Raw genomic sequence first — 20,742 nt, 5'->3', positions numbered from 1 at the left:
CTAATTTTGAGGAATTCTTTCATTTGTAACTGCATAAACTGCTGGTGCTATGACTCACTGATGGGACAAAAGCTGTGCACATTTGCATATACATCGTCTGTCCTGATCTCACCTTTGTCCCATTGAACGTGGACGACTGTGTAAATATATATCTGTATTACTCATTCTGAATCCACCCGCTGAAACACACACACACACACAGCGTGTGCGATTGCGTAATTGTTTTTGAGGTGTTGGTTCTATTGATTGTAACATTTGGCATGTATTGCATGTACGGTAACTTCAATGGAAAGGGCGAGGCAGATGAATGCTGTATAAAAGCGCAATAAACTGTGAATCTGAATCAAACATCCAACCCCAACACAGCTGCATATCATGGACGGTAAGCTTTATGTTTTTATTATTATAATTTTTACTGGTTTATATGCAAAGGAATTTTGTTTAAACCTTTTACAAAAAAAAAAAAATAAAAAAAAAAAAATAATAATCATGCTATTTGAGTAATTTTGCTATTTATGGCTTTATGAAGAACTTATTGCAATAATCTTTACTACTAGATGCAATTTTTTTTAGATGTCATATTATTTTATTATGCTTTAATTGTTTTGTGATCAACTTTTTATTGACTTTTACATATAACAAACTTTGCATTAATTTTAAGAGAATTATTTATAATAGTTAATCATAAATTATTAGTTAACTGCAAATTCAAACACATAAATATTTGTAGTGGTACAGTTATGTATATTATCTATCAAAATAATGAGAAATAATATCACATTTGCTCATTTTTACACAGAGTTCAAGGTTCGAACTATCGACCTGCAACAGATGCAAAACCAGACCCGCCACAAGACTGACGGTCTGAGTTCCAGCACTCTGGTTCTGCGGAGAGGACAGGCCTTCACAGTGACTATCAACTTTGATGGACGACCATTCGATCCAATGAAGGAAAAACTGATCTTTCGAATTGTTTTAGGTGAGTTTGCATGTGCATCTGTGTAGTTGTTTTAACCATACTTTTGAGGACCATACTTTGAGGACTTTGCCAACCCACTAGTGAGGACAATTTGACTGGTCCTCACTAGTTAAAAAGGCTTTTAAATCAGCCAAAAGATGTTTTGATTTAAATATAGCACTCTGCACATGTTTCTGTGATGGGTAAGTCTAGGGGTAGAGGTTGGGTTAGCTGATAGCATTAACCTAATGTGTGTGTGTGTGTGTGTGTGTGTGTGTGTGTGTGTGTGTGTGTGTGTGTGTGTGATAAATCCATTTTTTATCCATTATGATAAAATTCATAGTTCATAATTCATAGTTTTTACATTTATTACATTTATTAGTTTTAGTTTATGTAGATAAGACTTTATTTTCTCCTCGAGGTGAAATTTAGACATTACAGCATGGACAAGGCAGTACAAAAATACACAAAATAGAATAAAGAAAAAAAAAAAAAAAAAAAATTTAGAAGGAAAAAAAAGCATTAGCAGGCTAAAATAAGCTTAAAAAAGACTTAAAACAGTACATTAATGGTGATTGAATATGCGAGATAAACATCATAAATACTAACATAGTAACATTTCATTTTAGATATTTTATTATGTCAAGTTAGACTAAATAAGAAATTTTACCTAAGCAACTAGCTGAAATAAAATGTCTATAAGTATATTTGTATTTTATTTAAAATAATTAGATTTTTTAACGATTCTAGTTTTATTTAACTTTAGATCATTTTAGATATTTGGTAATTGGTAAAATACATGAAAACTTACAATCAGTTACTCTGTGGAGAAAATTCATTCCAGAACCATATTTTTGCGCTCTATTCTGACATCCACACCTTTCTCCTTACCGCAGGCCCCTTGTATGTGGAGGCTCCGGTCTCTGTGTCCAGACAGCCCTCTCTGACCCAGTGGACAGCGGTTCTGGAGAAGTGCATACGGAACCCAACTGGACACAGTGCATTTTCAGTATCACTGTCCAGCCCTGCGTCTGCTTCTATTGGTGCCTACACACTTCATCTGAGAGTTGAGACCCGCCTGAGTGTGAAAGCATATTTTCTTGGCCAGGTCACGCTCCTCTGCAACCCCTGGTGCCCAGGTGAGTGCTGTCGGTTTGTCTAAAACTGAATGCCTTAGTAGGCACAAGTTTTAAGCATGTTGCTTTGTGGTTGCTAGTTACTTGCTAATCCAAATCACTCTACATTAAGTCTCATTGCTTAGAAATGTAAATGAAGAAGCACCTCTTCTTATCTGGAGAAATTATTTGAAAAATCATTCATGTTTGTAGGACTCGGATAGATCCTTTAAGGTATCTTGTAGGGGTGAGGTGTCCAAGTCACATCATCTAGCTACTAGGGTGCCTCAGGGCTCAGTTCTTGGACCACTTCTCTTCTCTGTCTGCATGGCATCACTAGGTTCTGTCATTCAGAAACATGGCTTTTCATATCACTTTTATGCTGATGACACTCAACTCCACCTCTCATTCCCTCCTGATGATCCGACGATAGCTGCTCGCATCTGAGCTTGTCTAACAGACATTTCTGGATGAAGGACCACCACCTTCACCTTGCCAAGACAGAACTGCTTGTGGTTTCAACAAACCCATCACATCATCACAATTTCACCATACAGCACATCAACCATAACTCAAAAACAGCCAGAAACCTTGTAGTTGTGATTGATGATCAGCTAAATTTCTCAGACCTCATTGCTAAAACTGCCCAGTTCTGCAGATTTGCTTTATACAACATTAGAAAGATCAGGCCCTTTATTTCAGAATATGCTACACAACTCCTTGTTCAAACTCTTGCTCTGTCCAGGCTGGACTATTGCAATGCTCTCTTGGCAGGTCTTCCAGCCACTTTTATCAAACCTTTACAATTAATCCAGAACGCAGCAGCAAGATTAATTTTTAATGAGCCGAAAAGAACGCCTGTCACACCTCTGTTCATCAATTTGCACTGGCTACCAATAGCTGCTCGCATAAAATTCAAGGCATTGATGTTTGCCTACAAAACCACCACTGGCTCTGCACCCCTTTACCTAAATTCACTACATCAGACTTGTGTGCCCTCTAGAAGCTTGCGTTCTGCAAGTGAACGACACATTATTGTGTAAGGGAAACAGGTCAATTTAGCTCAAAGGGAATCATTTAAGATTTAAAGGGAATTTGAACAGAATCACTGTTTTACGGCTGATCACTGAGACGGCCAGCGATTCGTTGAACGAGCCATATAACATCAACTCTGCGATGGATATTAATATCCAAAGTATAGTGAAAACACTATTAATTAGCACAGTAACAAGATCGGCAGTTTAAGACATTATCTTGTAAGCACAAAACACAAGATACTTCTCTTTCCAATATGAATAAGGCTTTATTAGATAAATCTAAGACATATAAACTAATCTAACACATAAGTACACACACTCACATTCACACAAGTTGCAGGAAGATAGAAAGGTAGGAAAGAATGGGTTTAAGAATGAAAATGTGAAATCCCATGTTTACAGCAATACGTGAAATTGCATAGACATGAACAACCATCAATCACTTAATTAACCCTCGCATTGAGTTCCTCAATGAGGTTAAAATTATATTAGACAGCTACACCAGTTCAGCTCAGAGTCTGGAGGTATGTTACTTGCGTTGCCTGTGTAACGGGGTTCCCTTTGTTGTCGTTGAAAAGGGGGTTTCCCGAGGTTGCTGATTGGCTGGAAGTTCACGTGACGTCTTGGGAAGCCCGTGGTTGGGCGTTGGCTGATGATGCGGAGTTGTGGGCTGGTTGAAGTTGAACGGGCACTCGAGGTCAGATTCGGAGACACAGCGTTACAAAACTTAACTCAGAACATGAAACTTTCAACGGAAAAGAAAAGAAACTAAAGTAAAAGAATAGAATAGAAGTAAAGTTTTACAAGACTAGGTGGTGTTTCTTCTCATCGTGGCTAAGTAGCAGCTGCCGTGCAGGCCGAAGCACGCTGGAACCGCACTCAAAGAACGCTAAACGTAATAATAAAAAGCATGGCTAAAAGCTTAAACTACAAGCAAAAGCTAAAAGCAGGCTAAAAGCAAAATTTGATGGTGTCCTGAGTATTTAAACTGGCCTTTCGACCACACCTCAAATGTTGTCTTGACCAATTAGATATTGTCTTTGTGATGTTTGTCCCACCCATTCATAAATCATATGTTATCTTATCAATCACGTGGTCCGAATCCCGCTCTTGCAGGGTATAATTTTGGACATGATTCCTATGATAAGAATATGATACATTTGACAAATAACTGATGCTCAGAAACGTTTCAAGCAAGAAGATTCGAACACACACATACTAAACATGAATATGAATACTTAAGCTATTCAATAGTTATTAAAAAGACATACACAATAAGTGATTAGAAACTTGATAGTCAAATATTTGGGTTATATATCTGATATGGAGTTAAGCAATGGACTGTAGCAATATTCCTTTATAAGTCTTTGAGTTCATTTTGGTGCATCTACATCTCTGACATAAGGATGTTCTGTGGAGACCAGAGGTTAAAAGGTCCCCTTAAAGGAATTTCAGTCCGGTTCTTGTCTTGTAGGTGGGGGAAGTCAATCCATGTGATCATGATTACTATCATGGGTTTGCATGTGATGGTCAGGCTGTGCATGTCTTTGACCATCAATCTGGATTTAATTGCCCCAAATTTTACAATCTCTTCTCGATTTGAAGCTGTCAATAATTGTTCTAATGGTGTTAATGTTGTAAGCTGTTCTCTGAAAGAGTTGGTTGGTTATCTTGCTTCAGACTGTGGTGCTAGGAGTTGATTTACAACATCCTGTTGCCTTTCTGTGGAATTCGGCTCATGTTTCAACCATGCTCCCGATCGAATCTTTAATTTGTCTGGTTCGGGTTTGATACACTACATTGTGCCATTCCAAAGAGGCAAAAAATCACTTTCGCAGACTTTTACATGAACTGTTCCATTTTGGTGGAAAGACCTGCCCAACTCAATTTGAGCAGCTGAGTCCTTAGGCAACTTCAAGAAATGGCTTAAAACATCCCTTCCATCTTTATTTGACCCTCTAACTCTAGCATTCTCTAAATAAATTACCCTCTAACAATTTCACTCTCTAAATATTTTTTATATATAAAAAAACAACAAAAAAGGCCTCTAACATTAGCTTTCTCTATTTTTTTTTTATTCTATATACTTTGTATGTTGTATGTAGAAGAAACAGAGAAGGACAGCAGTTTGTAAGGTTTGTTTTTGCTCTATTTATTTTCTATTCTATATACTTGTTATAATAAAAATACGAGTAACAGAAAATTTATGTGTATGTGTATATGTATGTGTGTGTGTGTGTGTGTGTGTGTGTGTGTGTGTGTGTGTGTGTGTGTTTGTGTGTATTTCTATGTGTACTGCGTTAGGCTAACCAAGACTTGTTATATCACTTGCATACTATTGCTATTTTGTTGGTTTCGATTGCTTCTGCTAAATGAGTTAATGTAAATGTAAGGTGGTCCCGACCCTGGTAAAATCTTTGAATTTGGCCTTTTGGTTACTTAAATATATTACATCCAAATTTTATTTATTGAGAATATTACCTTATGTAAACTACCTTTTAAAAGTTTGGGGTTGGTAATATGTTTTAATGTTTTTGAAATTAGTCTCTTGTTCCATTATGTACCATTATGTTCCATTAAGATAACTATTTTATTTTAATACGTTTTAAAATGTAATTTATTTATGTGATCAATTTGAATTTTCATCATCATTACTCCAGTGTCACATGACCCTTGAGTTTCTGCTCAGGAAACATTTCTGATTATTATCAGTGTTGAAAACAGTTGTGCTGCTTATTTTTTGTGGAAACAGGGGTACATTTTATTTTTCAGGATTCTTTGATGAATAGAAAAAAACAGCATTTATTTGAAATGGAAATCTTTTGTAACATTATAAATGTCTTTACTTTTTATACACCATTTTATACACCTTTAAAATCACAGTAATGCCTCTTATAATTTATTTGCCTTCATTTATTGCAATTACACACAGATTACAAAATAAACGGTTGTGTTTTTCTGCAGCTGATTCAGTGTTTCTGCAGTCAGAGGATCTGAGGACTGAATATGTCAAGAGTGATATCGGGCTGCTATTTAAAGGCAGCACCGGGAACATTGTCCCCCAGTCCTGGTCATTTGATCAGGTCAGATGTTTGGCCATTGACTGACAGCTCAGCACTGAACAATGGCTTCATATTAACTCCTGTCATGCATAAATGTGTTTTCAGTATGAAAAAGGGATATTGGACATCTGTATGAAATTGCTGCAGGTGAGTCCTCAACATCAAGCGGATATGGGTAAAGATCTACTGAACCGCAGCAATCCGGTTTACATCAGCCGCGTGATCTCAGCGATGGTGAGGATCTGCTCTCATTCTCTCCTCTCTGCTCTCTCTCTCTCTCCATGTATTAATATAGTCTCTCTGTCTTTCTAAACAGGTGAACTGTAATGATGATAAAGGAGTGTTAATGGGAAACTGGTCAGGGGACTACAAAGTTTTTCGCCTGCGCTTCCAGGGCAGACCACTAGTGCAAAAAAAAAAAAAAAAAAAAACCCTGTACGTGTTCTGTACTAGACGCCCTGAGATGGTCCGTGTTAGTCTGCCGTTGTGTTCCAACGTTAGGACAGATTAGATGGCTGGGTGTGCGTCAACCCTTCAAAGTGGTCCGGCAGCGCAGATATTCTCAGGATGTGGTCAGAAACACAATTCAGCCCTGTGAAATACGGACAGTGCTGGGTGTTTGCTGCTGTCATGTGTACAGGTGGGACAAATAGAAGTCATTACATTCAAAAGTTTGGGGTCAGAGCAATTTTTTTTTAAAGAAATGAATTATTTTATTCAGACACATTAAAACTGATCAAAAAAAGAAAAAACAACACTAATAATACAAAAAAATAATAATACACAAAAAAAATCGTGTTCTTTTGAACTTTCTATAAGTTCAAAGTTTCTATGCAATCATAAATGTTTCTTGAGCATCAAATCAGCAAATTAAAACGATTGCTGAAAGATCATTTGACACGGAAGACTGGAGTAATGATGCTGAAAATGCAGCTTTGCATCACAGCAATGCATTATAATTTTACAATACATTATATAGAAAATATATTTTAAATTGTAATAATATCTCACAATTTTATTGTTTTGTATTGTATTTTTGATTAAATAAAGGGTGAACATAAGAGATTTCTTTCAAAAACATATATGTATTTTTTTTCGACCCCAAACTCTTAAATGGTAGTGTGTGTGTGTGTGTGTGTGTGTGTGTGTGTGTGTGTGTGTGTGTGTATGTGTGTGTTTTCCTTTTGTGTTTCATGGGTTGAACGAAAATAATGTGGTTGAAACAGCATGGGAGTGTGTTTTCATTTTTAGTTGAAGTATTAATTTCATTGGCCATTGGTAATTTAATAACTACTACTAATGATTAATATCAAAAGTGTTTGTTTGTGTAATAGTAATGAGAGCCCTTGGCATTCCGACTCGAGTCGTCACCAACTTCAACTCTGCTCACGACACAGACGGAAATATGACGATTGAGGAATATTACAATGAGAAGGGGGAAAAACTGTCCATGAGCAGGGATAGCATCTGGTGAGTTAAAATGCCTAGAAGTCTAAAAAGTGTAGTTATTATAACTCCAGTTTTCAGCGTCACATGATTCTTCAGAAATCATTCTAATATGCTGATTAGCTGCTTCAGAAACAGAATATAAACAGATATATATATATATATATATATATATATATATATATATATATATATCCCCTTTCTATGTGTACTGCGTTAGGCTAACCAAGACTTGTTGTATCACTTGCATATTATTGCTCTTTTGTTGGTTTCGATTGCTTCTGCTAAATGAGTCAATGTAAATGTAATTACTTAAATATATTACATCCAAATTGTATTTATTGAGAATATTACCTTATGTACACTACCTTTTAAAAGTTTGGGGTTGGTAATATGTTTTAAGGTTTTGGAAATTAGTCTCTTCTCCTCATCAAGGCTGAAACATTTAGAAATACAGTAAAAATTGTAATACTGTTCCATTATGTACCATTAAGATAACTATTTTATTTTAATACATTTTAAAATGTAATTTATTTATGTGATGAATGTTGAATTTTCATCATCATTACTCCAGTGTCACATGATCCTTGAGTTTCTGCTCAGGAAACATTTCTGATTATTATCAATGTTGAAAACAGTTGTGCTGCCAAATATTTTTGTGGAAACTCATACATTATATTTTATTTATTTATTTATTTATTTATTTTTTATGAACAGAACATTCAAAAGAAAAGCATTTATTTGAAGTACAAAAATATAGTAACATTACAAAATGTTTTTACTGTCACTTTTGATTGGTTTAATACATCCTTGCTCAATAAAATAAATAAATAAAAACTTGTAAAATTGTTTTTAATTGATAGTCCCTTAATGCTTTTCCTTATACTTCAGTAAAGGTGTCTGCACCATCATTAGGCTACGGTATTGATTGCGATGGAAAGGAATAATTCATTGTTTCATGATTTTTAATCTGTCAAAATGTGAGCTGAAAGTGTTTGGTCTTTTTCAGGAACTTCCATGTGTGGGTGGAGAGTTGGATGAAGAGGCCTGATCTGGGTCGAGGTTATGACGGATGGCAGGTTCTCGACCCCACGCCACAAGAGATGAGCGCAGGTCTGTCATTACAGTGATTTTTACGAGGTTAACATATATAAAAAACTAGTGAGCTGCCTAGATAGCATCCTATTCAGTTCCTCCAAAGCATGCTATTTTTTTGAGCTGGGATTTGATGATAATGATGCTTAAACATCAATATTCTGTCACAGGAATGTTCCGCTGTGGTCCTGCTGCTGTTACAGCCATTTATGAGCGGAGGGTGGATGCGCAATACGATGTGCCGTTCGTTTACGCAGAAGTGAATGCTGATGTGCGTACAATGATCGTCAGAAATGGGAGAGTATTATCAACCAGCGTCGATAAACGCAGAGTTGGAGCCCTGATCTCCACCAAACGTCCAGGATCCATGAGTATGCAGGACATCACGTCTGAATACAAAACTGAGGAGGGTAAGAGAAAGAGTGATAAAAAAGAAAAAAACATAAAGTTTCTGACTATATGAATTACCACAGTACCGAAACTGCTCTTATAAAAATAACAAATGAGCTTACAGTTAATTCCAGTAAAAATAAAGTTTTAATTCTTGTTCGTTTAGATTTGAGTGCAGCATTTGACACAATTGAAAATTGGTGATGCATCATTTGTAAATTATGTTCCAAAATTATTGAATAAATTACCATCAGATATTAGGGAAGCTAGTACTCTTAGTGTTAATATATATATATATATATATATATATATATATATATATATATATATATATATGTATATATATATTATATTATATATTATTTTCTTGTGCTGTGTGTGTGTTAGTAATTATTTATTAATTTTACGGCTTTGTGATGTATGTAAATGTACATTTGTTTTTTATAGAATGGGTTGTATGTACTGTAGGCCTTTTTTTATCTTTATGCTTGATGTATTTGTTCTATTGGATGTAATATTGTTGCTTATTTAAGTGTGTATTTTTAATTATGTAAAGCACTTTGAGTCACATTTTATGTTTGAAAGGTGGTATATAAATAAAGTTTTATTATTTTTATTATTACTGTTAAAATATGTTTCATACAAAAATCTCATTCTTTCACATTTAGATGAAAACACATATCGTGGATCAATGGCGGGTGGTAAGTCATTCTAACCTACCAATCTAAAAAGCTGAAAATTGTGTCATTCATTTGACTAGTTTCAGCATCACCGGAAAAAAAATAAATACAAAATGAATAGTTGTTGTTAAAGACAATAAAAAGAATTCAATGAAAAGTCAGTTTTTGGTGTAGGATTACATTGACACTGTTTTCCTTCAGTAAATTTCTCACATAATTACAAACAAATGGCAATTAACACATTGAATTCAATGTGAAATTTAGAAGTTGTAAGATTAAAATAGTACTTTCTTGTAAAACACACTTCAGTGGTCTTTGTTTGCTTGCAACTTCAAAAAAAAAAAAAAAAAGAAAAAGAAAAGAAATTGTAGGGCAGGTTTCTTGAACACTTTGAGGAAACATTTAACAAAAAATGACATGCATGACAAACTGTTAAATTAACTCAGTGTCACCTAAATCCATTTTGAGAATATTTTTATGTAAATATTTATTATGATTTTCCTCTAAACATTTTTTTGTTATTCATCTAAGTTACTGGAAGAAGCACTACTTTTAGATGTGAACCTCAAAGTGATAGAATCATGGGTAAGTTCTAGCATTTATTTTTCCTTTCCTCATAAACACTGCTCTTCGTTTGTTTGAGTAATATGACTAAATACAATAATCTAAAATGTCAATTGGTGATGCATTCTTCGTAGATTATGTTCCAAAATTATGGAATAAATTACCATCAGATATTAGGGAAGCTAGTACAGGGAGTATTTTATTTTATTTATTTATTTATCTTGGCATTCAGTTAGTTTACTTTATAAATGTACGCTTGTTTTTTATAGAATGGGTTGTATGTACTGTAGGTTTTTTTATCTTTATGCTTGATGTATTTGTTTTATTGGATGTAATGTTGCTTATTTAACTGTGTATTCTTAATTATGTAAAGCACTTTGAGTCACATTTTATGTTTGAAAGGTGCTATATAAATAAAGTCTTATTATTATTATTATTATTATTACTGTTAAAATATGTTTCATACAAAAATCTAATTCTTTCACATTTAGTTGGAAACACATGTAGTCGATCATTGGCTGGTGGTAAGTCATTCTAATCTAGCTTTCTAATGTTTAAAGCTGAAAACTGTGTAATTCATTTGACTAGTTTCAGCATCATCAAAAAAAAAAAAAATGAATAGTTTGTTGTTAAAGACAATGAAAAGTTTTCATCAATTTTTGTGTAGGATTACATTGACACTGTTTTCCTTCAGTAAATTTCTCACATACAGTAATTACAAGGAAATGGCAAATAACACATTGAATTAAAATGTGAAATTTAGAAGTTGTAAGATTAAAATAGTAATTTCTTTTAAAACACTTCAGTGGTCTTTGTTCTGATCTTCTAAGAAGAAGAAGAAGAGGAAGAAGAAGAAAAAGAAATTGTAGTGAAGGTTTCTTGAACACTTTGTGGAAACTTTTAACAAAAAATTACATGCATGACAAACTGTTAAATTAACTCAGTGTCACCTAAATCCATTTTGAGAATATTTTTATGTAAATATTTATTATGATTTTCTTCTAAATATTTTTTTTGTTATTCATCTAAGTTACTGGAAGAAGCATTACTTTCAGTTGTGAACCTCAAAGTGATAGAATCATGGGTAAGTTCTAGCATTTATTTTTCCTTTCCTCATAAACACTGCTCTTTGTTTGTTTGAGTAATATGACTAAACACAATGATCTACCATGTCATTTCATGTAGCTTCCAAGGGTGTTGAAGTTTCTCTCCAGCTTCTGAAAGCCCCTGTAGTTGGAGAAAACATTTCTTTCAACATCATAATCACTAACAATGATGCTGCTCCAAAACTGCTGAGAAAACATGTGAACGCTCAGAACAAGGAGTACAACAGAAATCCCACAGAAACCTTCTGGGAGGCTCATGATGACATAAAGATTGGCCCGAAAGAAAGTAAGAGTTCTGCAAAAAATAACTTAAGATTAGTTTAAAATGTATTTATAAAAATAAAAAAATAAAAAAATAAATATAAATAAAACCACAACCTGTAAGTTTTGTACACATTTATTCTGTTGAAGGGGTAAATGAAGTGGCAGAAATATTACAATTTGCTTTTTCAGGCAGCATTACAATACATCTGGTCATGATTCTCTAATGTTGGTTTGGAAGAAAACATTTTTTAATCAGTGCAACCAAACAAATTTGGCTACTTAAAAAATAAAGCCTTATAAAGTAACAAAACATAATTTAAAAAAGCGACAGACTGATGATTTTGGTTTCAAATGAATGGATTTAAATCCATAAAATCTAAAATGATGCTAACATGTATTTACTATTGTACGCTGACAAATGTTGCTTTCAGTAGATATACATGATTAAAATGTACAGGCCTTATCCTCTGGCAAAACAGGCCGAAACCCCGGAATGCAGTGCATCCAAGTTAATCACAATATTTTACTCATTATTTCATCAGACTGCCAAAAAAAAATTTACAGAAAAAAATAAATAAATACGATCATGACTGGACGCCACTCACTTGCATCATGTGACCATAATGTAGCATACTTCTGTCTGAAATGTTTGTCATGGAATGCATACTGCATACTGTTTATTTAGTATAAGGCAGTACAGTATTACATTGAACACAACCAGTATGCAAAACAAAATTATTTTACTCTCAGGTCTTGTAGAAACCTCCATATGGACCACATGCTTTCGAATACAACAAAACATGGCGAAATGATTGATTAGGAATTGTGAGGTCACATGACTGAATCCTGTTTACTGTACTCCACCAGCTGTGACTATAAAACATGAGATCTCCTTCAAGCACTACATGTTGAAGGAGACTGAGGAGGATTCTCTGGTTAACCTGGCTGTGGTTATTGAGGACGTGAAGTCTCAGGAGAGAGTGCTGGCTTCAGAAGAGTTCATCATCCGCAGCCCTTCCCTCGATATACAGGTATATGCTGACCCAACATGGACATTTATACTAGCTTCAAAAGAAACATGAACTCCTCTATCCTTGACCCCCCTTTATATAAGAAACAATAATTTTTTTGTGACAAATTTAAACCATTTTCAGATGTTCTTTTTTATTATATAAAAATATATGCATCACTCCAAGATCATAGATATTATGTTGGAGAATTTACTTGAAGCCTTTATCTATAATGCATTATAAAAGTATTTTAATGCATTAATTATGCTTTGCAATGCACCTTATAATGCATTGCATAATCTCATGAATAATTGCAACCACAGTTTTAAAATATTATAATACTTATTTAGTCATTGTTACACCTTCAGCAAATATAATGCATTAAAACAAAAACGTATTTCAGATGTAAGAAGGAATCTTCAAATATCATAATGCATTTTAATTTTGGTTATGATTATTTAAGAAAACATATAATGCATTACAACATTTTATAATACATTATACATAAAGGTTTATATTCTTGCATAATTAAATTCACAAGTAAATAATATAGTTATATAGTAAAAATAACATAATATAGTAAAAATAACAAATTATATGGTATAAATAATATATAAATAATATAGTAAAAATAACAAAAGCAATTTGTGTTTACTTCCAGATTCAAAATGAGGTCTCGGTCATCATTAACACACCACAAGTGGCCACGGTGATCTTCACAAACCCGTTTAATGTTGCAGTGAGCGGAGAACTGACCGTATCTGGTTCAGGGCTCTTAGAGGAGAAGGCTCAAATGAGGTGTGTAAAGTGTAAAGTCTTTCCTGAGCATTAACAAATGAATCACACAAATGGCTCTTTTCAAACAGATTTTCCCGAGCATTGGTTTGCCATTGGTCAGCAAACACATAGCCCCGCCCCCAAACACACACTGATTGGCTGATTGGAATGCTCAAATAAACAGAATAATGTTTAGAAAGTGTCACACTGTTATAACTTCCTGAAAAAAAATCAATCTTTGAATCCGCATCATTAGCTTGCAAAGTATGAGAGAAAGTATTTTGACGCAGTACCCTGGTGTTTAATCCATGCTATAGTGAATACAGTTGTTTTTTTTTTTTTACAATAAAGCCACATTATCATACATCACTGTCATTAAAAAGTGATTACAAAATAACAGAAACCCAGGTTAAAAAAGTACACTTCCGTAATGTATTTAAAATGCCTTATTTTCAAAATTAGTGCACGAAAATAGAGCACTTTAAGTATATTATGGAAGTTAACTTTTTTCACCTGGGAAGAATCTTACACTGTTTAAAATAGATCCATTTTTATCTATTTTGATTTTATAATCGTAATAGTGGTATTATGAAAGAAACTATGCATGTCATGATCGTTTTAGTTCACATGCCTGATGAGTGATTCTGATGGGCCTCAAACAGTCGAGTACATACAGTTTTCAATCAGTGGGAGGGGTTGTTTCTGAGATTTTTGACATGACTATCTTTGACATCAGTTTCACTGCTACAGTGTCTATTAGAAGTGTCAGTACACAATTGTTAGTCAGCATTTCTGATGCACTTCTGTAATCATAGGCATATCACAGAAACTCATGTGAGTTCATTTGTATGTTAAACCTGCACCATGATATACACTTTAAACACTTGGAACAGTAAAAGTGATGTTTGCATGTCTTATTTCAGGCTTACGATCCAACCCCGAGAAACCATAAAGAAGCGCGTCAATTTCACTCCCAGGATGGCAGGTGCCAGGATGCTTTCTGCTAATTTAGTGTTGGAGAATCCTCCCACTATCATGCACGGATTCAAGACCATCAATGTTCAAGCATCTTAGAGTCACACACCTTTATAATTATTTATGACCCCTCATGTAGTGCTGCACTAATGGTTGAAACACATTTAGAACTGACTGCTTTCTAATCATTTTTTTATGTCACTGTGAAATCTAGCTTGAATAACTGACTTGTTTTTAAGATTATTTAGGCACAAGCTTGAAAATAAAGCATATCCATGCATTATCCATGTTTGCGATCTGTTCACATGCATTCTCCAGCAGAGGGCAGACTAGTTTAGTCATTCACAGCAAAGACTATCAGCTTCAGTGAGAGCAAATATTCAAATGCTGACAGGCTGAACAGGACATGTGACATTAAAACTGTCCTGGAAACCCTCTCCCCCACCCCACTGCTTTAGTTTTCAAACATAAAATCTTAAATTCTCTCACATTATTAATCATTATGAGAATCGGTAACTGATATATCTAAACAAATATTTAAACATTCTTAAATCAAGATACACTTCCTTAAGAATCATAATGACATGAGATATTAAGCCTTGTTTTATGAAAAAATATCAAAAAAAAGAGACTCTCACAAAAAACAAAAAAATAACAACCAACAACAAGGCAAGATAAATAATTTATTTTCCCTTTGAATTCAAGTTTTTCTGGTCAATGCTTGGCCAATGAGGTGTGTTTTTAATCTAGATTTAAACAGAGAAAGTGTGTCTGAACCCTGAACATTATCAGGAAGGCTTTTCCAGAGTTTGGGAGCCAAATGCGAAAAAGCTCTACCTCGTTTTAGCGGACTTTGCTATCCTAGGTACTACCAGAAGGGGTATGAATACTTTCGCAAGGCACTGTACTGTATGTATGTGTGAGTGTGTGTGTGTGTAACGCGGGGGCCGATGAGACGTGCGGATCCATATGCAAGCTTTTATTGTACAGAGACGTGGTCTTAACAGGCATGGGTCAGATACTGGCAAACAGGTATATAGAGGGCAAGATACAAGAATAATCCTAGGGCAAGCGTGGGTCTTCGATGAGCAAACAATATCCAGAGGGCTAAGCAAGAGGGGTAACCCAGTATCCAGAGCAAAAGGGTCAAAACACAAGTAACAGGGCAAGAAAAGAAAAAGACTAAACTATGAAAACAATAAACTGAAACAAGACTATGAACACTAACAAGGCACGGCATTGAATTGCAGCTATTGCTTAGAGAGGGATAAGTGCTGAGCAATATTCGGCCGTTTGAAAGCGATCAAAATGAGTGTTATATAGTGAATGTGTGTCTTCGTAATTAGTGCAGTGGATGATGGGAACTGTAGTCCGTGGTGAAGTGCAACAGTTATGATGGTGCAAGAGTCCATGTAGTGAGCGGAAGTGCACCTCTGTGTGGTGAGTGTGGAAGTTCATAGACCCAGATCATGACAGTGTGTGTGGGTGACCTGTGTGTGGTGAGTGAATGTGTGTGTGTGTGTGACCAGTGTCATGACAGTGTGTGTGTGTGTGTGTATATATTTTATTATTATTATTTTTATTTTTTTTACAGAAGTTGTCACTTTATCAAAAAGTGCACCTATGTACTTCCTCTAAAAGGTGTATATTGTAATCTTAAATTTATTTATTAATACCTCTAGTGTGCATATAAGTACCTTTTGAAAGAGTACTGCCCCAGTGACAGCTTTTGTATCTTTTGTTTTCTGAGATTGTATTGTATTTGATTTGTCTTTGTTGAAACAAGGTCTTTCTGGACCCACACACCAGAAAGGTCTCACTTTGGATTTGGTGTTTTCACTTGTTTTTTTCTGTGACTAATCTCAGAATTTGGGACACTGCAATCTCTGGTCATTGTTCAGTGGTTTTTGACTCTTTGCTATCTTGTACTCAAATTGTGCCCAAATCCTATCATTCACCATGTTTTACTAAATTATTTAATTATTTTAATGATGTGTGTCCATCTACTCAAACCTTTAATGCTTTTACAGCCCTTTCCTCTGGTGTCAGTCTCAATAAATTGGTTAATCCTTTTAACAGCAATTGCCTCATTTGATTCAATTGCAGCATTTGACACAGACATGCTCATGAAAACCATTTACAAACACTGTGCTGATAATATCTGTGCTGATAATGTAAATACCACAGTTTTTTGTCATATACATGTATTTCATACATTCTATTCTCATACTGTAATTCGTAATTGTACATCAATGTAACCTGTTTTTCTGCCTTTATTTATTCTGCTTTAACCCTCTAAGGTCTAGGGGGTTTTGGGGGCCTGGAAAAGTTTTGACATCCCCTGACTTTTGTGCTTTTTTCAGTTGCTTCTAAATAGATACATGGCTAAAGTCTAATAACACTGTAATCAGTACAAACTGGGCTACAATGATATGTAAATAGCATGTATGTACATGATTGTGTTTTTGAAAAAACAACGTTTATGGTTAGTAAAAAACTACAATTTTGAAGTCACTGAAATAACGTCATAAAACACCTAGAGAACATTTGTTCACAAGACTGTCATACCTGGAGCTTATAGCCTAGAATTTTTTCTTCAAAATGATGTGAAAATCATCTTGTTTACTCACTCACAGAAAACAATAGATTAATTAAAATTTTCTAAGACACTTTTTGTTTCAAAAGGGCATATGCAAGTAGGCGTCAACTATCATGAATATATCATGAATATTTGTGTGATTCACACCTGAGAAGAAAAAGACAGACATAATGAGCTGCATGATGAGCTTTTCAGGCAGGTGTGTGACCGAGAGGGAAGAGTTACAAGAAAGAATTTGAGGACAAAATAAATGTATGTATTTTTATGTTTGTAGTTTATTTAAAATATATTTAATTATCCCACAAAATAACTTGAGATTCACTTGCGAGTGCAGTTAAACAGTTTATTAGGAACAATCAAAGCTGACTTTCAAAGCTGATTTTTTAGCATCATTACTCCAGTCACACGATCCTTCAGAAATCATTCTAATATTCTGATTTGCTACTCAAAAAAAAAACATTTATTATTATTATTATTAATAATAATAATAATAATAATAATTTTGAATTTTTTTTTATTAATTGAAAGAACAGCATCGTTTCTAACATGATTATTGTATTTATCATCACTTGTGTGCTAAATATATATATATATATATGTATGTATGTATATATAAATAATAACCTTTGCAACAGGTTATTATTTATCTGAAATAAAAAATCAAGCATGCTGTTTACGCAAATAAACTGCATTATTAACATTATTGTGATGGTCACTGAAACTATTAGTAATTTATAGGAAATAAATAACACAATTACCACATAGCACATTTATTGTCAGTGATATTTACAGCTTACTTAATACACTTTTTTTTTTCTTTACCTCAGACGATTGCAAACACCAGTGATGGTGTATAACACATTAAAAATATGTACACAAGAGCAGATATTGATGAACAGAAGCTTAGTTACATTCTTGAAAACACAAGCATGCTTTGTATGAAGGCCTATACAATATATATAGTTATAAACATATTTGGCTGTATTCGTGAACAGAGAATAGCCTATCACAGTTTAATCATTCTTACTTACATTAAGCTAGCAATATTATAACTCATATTACTTTTATATCGTATTGCTGTCTATGTTATAGAACATAAAAAAAAAAAAAACATCCTGGCATCGTGAAACATTTGAGATGATGTAAATGAAACTTCATAATGTTTCACCTGATTATACATTTAGTCAAGAATTATAGTCTGGAAAAAGTCTAACTAGTAAAATGTGTACAAGTTATATGAAAACTAATACAAGTAGATTAATAATAAAAAAGACTTACTCATGTTTATCTCTGCTGGGTCAAGCCGCTTCGTTCTTCTTTCTGAGGTAATCCAAATCTTATTCCTTATTGAGGTGAATTATGTCTTATTCCTCTCAGCGCAAAGCGAACAGTAACATTTAAAAAACGTGAAGTACAGTCTCGTTGCTTTGTTTATCACAGAATATTTGTTTATGGTAGCACTTGCTTAGTTTAAAAGTAGACATGTCAAGCTTTCTATAGATATCTCTCTCATGTCTCTTTGTTGAATTTCTAAATAAAGAGTTTTACTTGTTTACACACATGATAACAACAAAACGTTTTGTTGTTATCATGTGTGTAAACAAGTAAAACTAGACCCTTTACAGATTCGATTGATATCTTTGTGTTTTGAATTAAATTAGCATTAATTAAAAGCCTTTTTACACACACACACACACACACACACACACACACACACACACACACACACACACACACACACACACTTATTATTTAAATGAGTACTCTCATAAACCAAAATAGCCATTAGTTGCTAAGCAATTCAGTCAAGAGTACAAACGCCAAGTTCTTAAGCATTAAAGTTTTATAAAATTATAAATTTATGAAACTTTTCCCCTCAGCCAAAAACTTTGTTTTGAAGTCTAAACCACTTACTTACCTTAAAAAACTGTTAAAAACTACATTCTGTTGCATAACATCAGATATTATTTTATTATTATAATCTTTATTAAATTATTGGGTTTGGGTATCTGCAATGACACTCTCTGTAAGAAAAGATGATACAAATGATGAAACGGCTCATCCAATCAGATTTGAGAACCAGAAAGAACTCTTGAATGTAAGAATGAATGATCGAATAACTGGCTGAATGATTGACCGAACATACATACATACATACATACATACATATATACATACAGAGATAAATAAATAAATAGCATAAACAGTTTATGTTAGTATGATGAGGACATGGAAAATATCCTGCATTGTAGGTATATATAGATGAGACAGATGTCTGAGCTTGCACATTCTGTATCCACCTGCTGAAACACAGTGCTCACGTATGTACGATTGTGTAATTGTTTGAGGTGTTGGTTCTTTTGATTGTAACATTCTGTGTATTTACGTGAATGTGTTCATATTCATGGTAGGTGTGCATGCTAGCGTTTATTCACCTTTTTTAAAACCCTTTTGGGTAAGGGTGGCGTGATGCTGACCACGTCCCCTTTCTCTGAGTTGGCTCTGGCCCTGATTCTTACCTTAGGACCCACTTTCCGGGTACACACTTTATAGACAGGGTGTTGCTACTGGTCCCCCTTTGTATCTTATGAATCTCAGAGCGGGAGGTAGTCCCTGTGTTACAGCCAGGATATGGGTTATGCCAGCCCTGGTACTCGGCCATATCCCCTTAAAGAAATCCTTTTTATTTATGATTCCAAGCCTTGAGCTTTGTCCTGGGCTCAGGTTTTTTTCAAGCCAGCCCTTGCAGGTAAGTTCTTTGGTGCACAGCTCAGGCCTTTGGCCGTAGGGGGTTACATCACTAACAGCCGTCAAAAACGTCTAAGGCTAGTGTCCAATAAATTTCATAAATTTCTAGGCTGTTGTTTTAATTGGTTATATTTATAGGCTTACTGGTTGTATCTTGACACTCTGGTACCCAGTTAAAGTTACCACAGTTGAGGCTTGTTTTTAAAGCTGTTGTTTAATGCTTTCCAGTATGAAACAGGCTTGCTGCTTAAGACTCATCTACAAACCCGATTCCAAAAAAGTTGGGAAACTGTACAAATTGTGAATAAAAAACTGAATGCAATGATGTGGAAGTTTCAAATCTCAATATTTTATTCAGAATACAACATAGATTACATATCAAATGTTTAAACTGAGAAAATTTATAATTTTAAGGGAAAAATAAGTTGATTTTAAATTTCATGGCATCAACACATCTCAAAAAAGTTGGGACAAGGCTATGTTTACCACTGTGTGGCATCCCCTCTTATTTTTATAATATTCTGCAAACGTCTGGGGACTGAGGAGACAAGTTGCTCAAGTTTAGGAATAGGAATGTTGTCCCATTTTTGTCTAATAAAGGCTTCTAGTTGCTCAACTGTCTTAGGTCTTCTTGGTCGCATCTTCCTCTTTACGATGTGCCAAATGTTTTCTATGTGTGAAAGATCTGGACTGCAGACTGGCCATTTCAGTACCCAGATCCTTCTTCTACACAGCCATGATGTTGTAATTGATGCAGTATGTGGTCTGGCATTGTCATGTTGGAAAATGCAATATCTTCCCTGAAAGAGACGACGTCTGGATGGGAGCATATGTTGTTCTAGAACTTGGATATACCTTTCAGCATTGATGGTGCCTTTCCAGATGTGTAAGCTGCACATGCCACACGCACTCATGC

At 34.4% G+C, this 20,742-nt stretch overlaps 1 protein-coding gene across 1 annotated transcript; it reads left to right on the top strand.

Annotated features, from left to right (window-relative positions):
- The first annotated feature begins 306 nt into the window (after positions 1–306).
- LOC109112827 (protein-glutamine gamma-glutamyltransferase 5-like) lies at positions 307–14,762 on the top strand. The gene is made up of 16 exons (XM_042725336.1): positions 307–382; positions 800–979; positions 1,855–2,097; positions 6,075–6,193; positions 6,278–6,406; positions 6,489–6,545; positions 6,674–6,812; positions 7,507–7,642; positions 8,628–8,731; positions 8,884–9,123; positions 9,772–9,804; positions 10,315–10,368; positions 11,533–11,739; positions 12,585–12,748; positions 13,389–13,525; positions 14,428–14,762. Exons 1-16 carry the CDS (start codon positions 376–378, stop codon positions 14,576–14,578), a joined length of 2,100 nt encoding a protein of 699 aa, XP_042581270.1. The 5' UTR covers positions 307–375; the 3' UTR covers positions 14,579–14,762.
- The last annotated feature ends 5,980 nt before the right edge of the window (positions 14,763–20,742 follow it).

Source organism: Cyprinus carpio, chromosome B6 (genome assembly GCF_018340385.1).
Source record: "Cyprinus carpio isolate SPL01 chromosome B6, ASM1834038v1, whole genome shotgun sequence".
Classification (NCBI taxonomy): Eukaryota; Metazoa; Chordata; class Actinopteri; order Cypriniformes; family Cyprinidae; genus Cyprinus; species Cyprinus carpio.
This window is presented reverse-complemented; position numbering and strand designations above follow the sequence as displayed.

Coding starts and splice junctions, on each gene's coding strand:
- LOC109112827 (XM_042725336.1), top strand. Junction 9,124..9,771: donor TGAATACAAAACTGAGGAGG/GTAAGAGAAAGA, acceptor TTTCACATTTAG/ATGAAAACACATATCGTGGA. Junction 9,805..10,314: donor TCGTGGATCAATGGCGGGTG/GTAAGTCATTCT, acceptor TATTCATCTAAG/TTACTGGAAGAAGCACTACT.